This window comes from Protopterus annectens, chromosome 13.part0 (assembly GCF_019279795.1).
Source record: "Protopterus annectens isolate FY-2018-M chromosome 13.part0, PAN1.0, whole genome shotgun sequence".
Taxonomy (NCBI): domain Eukaryota; kingdom Metazoa; phylum Chordata; order Ceratodontiformes; family Protopteridae; genus Protopterus; species Protopterus annectens.
Window position 1 is genome coordinate 241,405,814 of NC_056747.1, and position 6,000 is coordinate 241,411,813.

Consider the following 6,000-nt stretch of genomic DNA (forward strand, 5'->3'; position numbering starts at 1 on the left):
AGCTAACATCAGAGATTGAAACAATACTAATTTCATGGACTTTAATCCTACCTTGACTTAGGAATGGGGTGTGTTCCCGTCATGATATTAGAAATCTAAAAGATTTGGAAAAATGAGAGTAAACACCTGCATGCCCTCTGGAAAAATGCTTCCAGTGCCAGTAGGCAACTCATCTTATACTTAATTGTCCTCCTTCTACACTTCTTGTTCACCTTAGTGAATTGTTATCTCTGGTGAAGTGTGACTTCTAAAAAAACATTTCTATAAACTGTCCAATCTGTGACATAATAATCTTACCTCTATGAAGCCAATCTTCTAATTGTGAATATATGTTAAACTCTAAATGTATTAGTATGACATATTTTAGTATGATTAGCATGGCATGTTTTAGTATTATATAAGTAACTCTAAGTGCTTGTTTACAAATTTTGTAATTGAGTAGTCTCATAGAAGTAATCCAATTGTATAAATCTGTACAATACAATCTTCCATTTGTAAGAGCTCTCTCTCGGTCTCTTTCTTTCTCTCTCTCTGTCTTTCTCCCTTTGATGGGTCAATTAAGAGATAAAGCACTATTTAACAAACTTGCTTTTGTAGATTTATTTACTTATTTATTTGTTTGTATTTGTTAACTGGGGTAGAGCACTGATCGACATGGACCTTTTTCAGACTCTGCCCAGGAGCGCTGTCAGGTTAACTGATTTATTCAGAGTCGCACAGTAGAAAAATAGCGACTGAAGGAATTAAACCCTGGATGATATATCCACTGGCAGATGCTACTCACTAGATGGTCACAGTCTTTCTGTCTTCCATGGGGTCAGGGGAGACCGTAGACCCTTTTGTAGTATTGCATCCTTTACAGATACACTGTGAGTCCCACCTTTCATTAGTTCATAGATTGTTACTAGGCTAATGACCGGGGGGGGGGGGGGGGCTAGCTAAGTTTTTCCAAAAGAATAATGATGTCCTGTATCCAAGAAGGACATTGAGGGCCAGGCATTTATAAGCTACCTCTGTCCATAAGGGACATGGGTGCAAGGCCTGGTGTAAAGTTTCTATTCCCCATCCACTGGTCTAGGTTGCATTTAAACTGGGTAATAGATGAACTCAACTTCACATGGATGGGAAGCCTGTTCCATAGGAGGATCAGTGTCTGGGACAGATATCTGTCTCTCCAGCATGTTCTGCTTAAGTCACAGACAAAATTCAGGTCCCTAGACCTTGTATTTCTGTTACTGTTTGACTTATGAATATGCAGAAAATTCATAAGTGTGGGGTTTGTGGATGGCTTGTAAGCCAGGCATAGATCACCCTTCAGCAATCTATAGGAGACTGAATAGATTGAAAGGGCTTTAAGGTGCTCTACATAAGGCAGGTTTGTTACACCTTGTATTCTTTCTTTAAGGAACCTTTGAGGTCACTCTAGTTGCTGCAAATGCCTGGTCAGGTACATACTAAATGGAGCATTGTACTCTATGATTGGTCTGATAAGGGTGGATTACAGAGGGATAATGACCTCTTTGGATCTATATGCCATGCCCTTACTTATAAGTTGTGTAACATAAAAGGATTTCCTCACCACTGTGGGCATGCACTGGTTGAAGGTAAGGCTATTGTCTATGTGTGTACCCAGATCCATGACCAGTGGGTTGACTCTTAGGGGTGTATTATCAACGTGGTAATTAGATGGGATGGTTGACTTCCCAAAGGGTACAATTTTCCATTTATTAGCATTGAGTTTAAGACCATGGCTTTTGCACTATTTGTTAGTCAAAGATAGGCCTTCTTGAAGAATGCTAGTGTCTGCAGTGGACCCGATAATAACACCCAGCTTGCAATCATCTCAAACTTGTTGAGCTATAAACCTTAAGCATTTGCTTCTATTTCAGAGAAATAGATGCCAAAAAGGAGCGCCATGCCCTGGGGGACTCCACTAGTTACTGGCCTCTTGGTGGAGGTGGTTCTTTTGATTAACGTGATGGTTTTGTATGTATTTCTTGTGATATACAGAAGGTAGACTAGCACACATTCAATCCCTAGAAATGAGACATCTCACTATCTAGCTCACAGCCACTCCTCACCCTCAAATGCCCTTTTAGATCATAAAGTCCAAAGAACCAGGTTGCCTCTTACCAATTCATTTTAGATTTCTATAGATGAAGTCCCACATTTGTTCCTGACACACATACATGTTTGAACACATTTAGTACCATTTTTCCAAGCGGCCTTGAAGAGCAGAATAAACCTTGCTAATACTCATTGAGTTATAGCTGGCACTTTAGTTCGTGTCTCACAAATACCAGCCACTCGTATATGAAGTTCTGCCAACCAAGGACAGTGGCACTGCTGCTGCTGTGGGAACAGAATATGTGACAGTAGTAAGGCCCTTTGATAACAATTGAACATGGCTTACCTAAGCCACTGAATATAACACGGCTGATTACAAATATCATGTAAAAGCTGTAGTTTTTGCCAGATGTAGTAATGTGCATAGCAAGGATTAGAGGGTACAACAATAAATGTGAATTTGTGGTAACAGCAACTAGGAGAGTAGCATAATGATTAATAGTATTGTCATCATCTGCAGAAATGAAACCTGTGCCATGGATTGAAGATGGAAGTTTTCTCAACTTGCCAACAAGGCCTCTCTGAGAAATTATGCCATAAATTGGCCACATCTGAGGCAGCAAGCCAGTCTGATTAATAAGTTTAAATAACAGGGAATAAGCACCACCAGCACATTTATTTTATTTATTATTTTATTTTACATTTGTTTACAGGGAAAGTCCAACTGGACAAAAAGTCCATTTTCAGTGGAGGCCCAGGGAGAAAAGCTCCACATAATACAAATCCCACATAAGCAGTACATATCTACAGTTTTAAAGAAAAGACAAAAAAATCTGTATATAAAAGAGATAAAGTACAATATATATATCGGAACTGACATATATTAATAAATGCCCAAAATTGCTCCAACCAAGGAAATAATTACCATATTAATCAGATCATTTTACATTAACAGTAGATTTAAATATGACCGTGAAGAGGATCATATTTGTTGTAACAAGACTGCAAGATTTAGAGAGAGGCAAAGTGGAGAGGTTATACAGTTCATTGGAAGTTATTAATATTCTAATTCGCTAACCGTGGTCAGTACACGAGCAGATCCATGTAGCTGATAGGTGATTTTTCAGTAGTTTTTTAAAGTTAGTCATGCTATTGGTGGATCTTATGTTCAGAGGTAGGGAGTTCCAGATTTTGGCTATGCTATTACAGTACAGGGAATCACCAGCAGAATTGTTACTTTTAGTAATATTTATCAGCACTTTGTAGAGTGAAGTGCCTGATTATGTGAGTAATGAGATGGCAGGTTTTGGAGAGCTGGAGTTTTTTCAGGTTGGTTAAGTATTTGATAGGCCATGGAAAGTCAGTTGCAAGCCAATTGATTGGGGAGTTCTAGTCAAGAGAGTTCTTTAAGAGCAAGGCAGTGATGGGATCTATAACAAGCATCTATAGCAACTGTTGCAGTTTTATTATAACAACTGTTTAGTTTATTTATGTTAGATTTCCTTAGGTTAGTAAGAATGGGAGATCCATATAGGAGTGTTGAGATAAGGCAAGTTCTAGCAATGGTGACCTTTGTATTACTAGTAAGTAAATATTTGCTCCTGTAGAGACAATCAAGTTTTTTGTGTACTTTTCTATTGTTTGGGCTATGTGAATATCAAAGTTCATGTTATGACCTATTATAATTCCAAGGAGTTTTGGTGTGTGAAACTGGAGTTTTGATGGTATTGTTTGATGAGGTGATTTTGAATAAAGGGAGGGGGTCTGGGGCTCTTGTCAATGAGGATGAGTTTTGTTTTGTTGGCACTGAGTATTAGCTGAGTATTGTTTTGCCAAGATTCAACTGAGGAGAAGGACTGCTGTGTTATTTGCTGGAATTGGTTGAGTGTTGGGGCAACACATATTAAGGCAGAATCATCTACATATTGTATTAGAGTCACGTATTGGGTGTCAGTATGGAGATTATTAGCAAATAATGTAAAGAGAAGAGGGCCAAGGACAGAATGCTGTGAAACTCCAAAAGTAACATGCAGCAGAGGAAGTAGGTTATTTTGCCGTTTTACTGCTTGTTACCGCCCAGTTAGATAATCCTGGAACCAGGCAAGCACAGAATGATTTGTTTTGAGCTCTCTTAGTACATTTAAGAGTTTGGTATGTGAGACTGTGTTGAATGCTTTAGAGGGATCCAGAAAGATAGCAGAGACAAGGTTGCCTTAATTTTGAAGATGGTTAATGGTGTTAGTGAAGCTCAACAAGGCATTGGTTGTACTGTGGTTAGGGTAGAATCCATGATGAGTGTTAGAAGATTATTAGCTAAGACATAATCTAGGAATTGTGATTGAATGCATTTTTCAAGAATTTTAGAAGGGGAGATAAAATAACAATTGGACAGTAGTTTTATAACTCAGTTGAGTTTCCGCCTTTGTGTAGAGGAATGATGTGTGCTATTTTCCAGATTGCTGGAATATGTTGCTCAGAGATGAATCAATTTATGAGACTGGAGACTAGGTATGAGATAGCTTCAGCAGCTATTTTAAGATAGTCTGAGGGTAGGATATCAGCTGCAAGGGTAGTTGGTTTGAGCTTTTTAAGGTCTTTTTTGTAATAGCTGTTGGGACAGGGTGGAAGGAAAAGTAATTGGAGTTGTGTGTTGGTGGAGAAAACATAGGAGGAGGTGAGCCTCAGTATTAAAGGAAACAGTTTAATGCTATTCCAGATATTTCTTCAAATTTCCCCATAAGTTTAAGTAGTAAAGGATACAGTCTGCAAATGGTACCTAGTACAATATATTAACAGTAGTTAAGGAGACCTAACAGAACTCCTTCACTTTTTGTTGGAACTGGTTTGTGTGAAAAGACATAAGGATTCAGTGGTAACAGTCAACTATTTTCTGATAAGAGATTTCAAGTTTATGTCTGTGTATAGTTTGTCTTTGCTTATCACTCCATGGTATTCTTCATTCTGTTCTGTATCAGTTTTAATGTGCTTTGTCTTCTGTTCTAGGGTGATTCTGGAGGCCCTTTGGTGTGCAATGGTGTGGCATATGGCATTACCTCTTTTGTCATCGGTGGTTGTGCTAATGGCATGTATCCAGATTTTTTTACCCAGATTTCACGATACCGCAACTGGATCAAAAAGGTCACACGTGTGTAAAAGAAGATGAAATACTTGCCTGGTATTGAGAAGTCCAGGGACATTATGATTATCATAAGTTCTTTCGCATTCCCAAGTGGACCTACTACATCAACCTATTGGAACATGTAAACATTAATAGCAGAGGCTTTCCTAATAATTTTTAATAAAATATATAAAAAAATAATAACAAAAGTTGCTGAACATTGCAAAACATTTTAACTGAAATAATGAGCATGCTATAGACATAACACACCTCAGCAAAGAAATATCTCAAAATAAATGTAACTAAAGCAGGTGCTAGCATTAAATATGATATATTTATCTTTTAATATAATTATTTCATCTGTTGTGGAGTGCAAATAAACTGCTTCTTTTGTTATTCTTGATCAGCAGGTATGTATTTCTATTCATATGCAACTATGATTTGCCACTCTCACTCTCATAGGTTCATAAGTAAGTACTAGGCTAGCTGCCCTTGTTGACTATTTTAAGCCTAGTCGACTTCCCTTTTGGTGCTTACATTAACCTATCCCATTTGGTGGACGATTGGCCTTAATCATCCCTCGGGCAATAATTACATATTACTCCTAGTGAGAATAAGTGGGATCATACCATGCACAATTTGAGGGGACCCATGCATGTGATAAAGCATTTAGGATTTGCCTCTGTATATTAGTAGTACAAGGGACAGTTCTGGGGTAAATTTTCTGTTTCTCATTCATAGATCTAAGTTGTGCTTGAATATGGACAGGGATGAGCTTTGTTTTATAGGATGGAAACCTGTTTCACAGCAGTGGT

At 38.0% G+C, this 6,000-nt stretch overlaps 1 protein-coding gene across 1 annotated transcript in view; it reads left to right on the top strand.

The window, feature by feature from the left end:
- Nucleotides 1-5,588, top strand: part of LOC122787203 (myeloblastin-like) — a 104,689-nt gene extending 99,101 nt beyond the window's left edge. Inside the window, exon 5 of the mRNA XM_044053793.1 lies at nt 5,071-5,588. Within this exon, the coding sequence (XP_043909728.1) occupies nt 5,071-5,220 (150 nt within the window). The 3' untranslated portion in view covers nt 5,221-5,588. The remainder of the gene's footprint in view (nt 1-5,070) is intronic.
- The last annotated feature ends 412 nt before the right edge of the window (nt 5,589-6,000 follow it).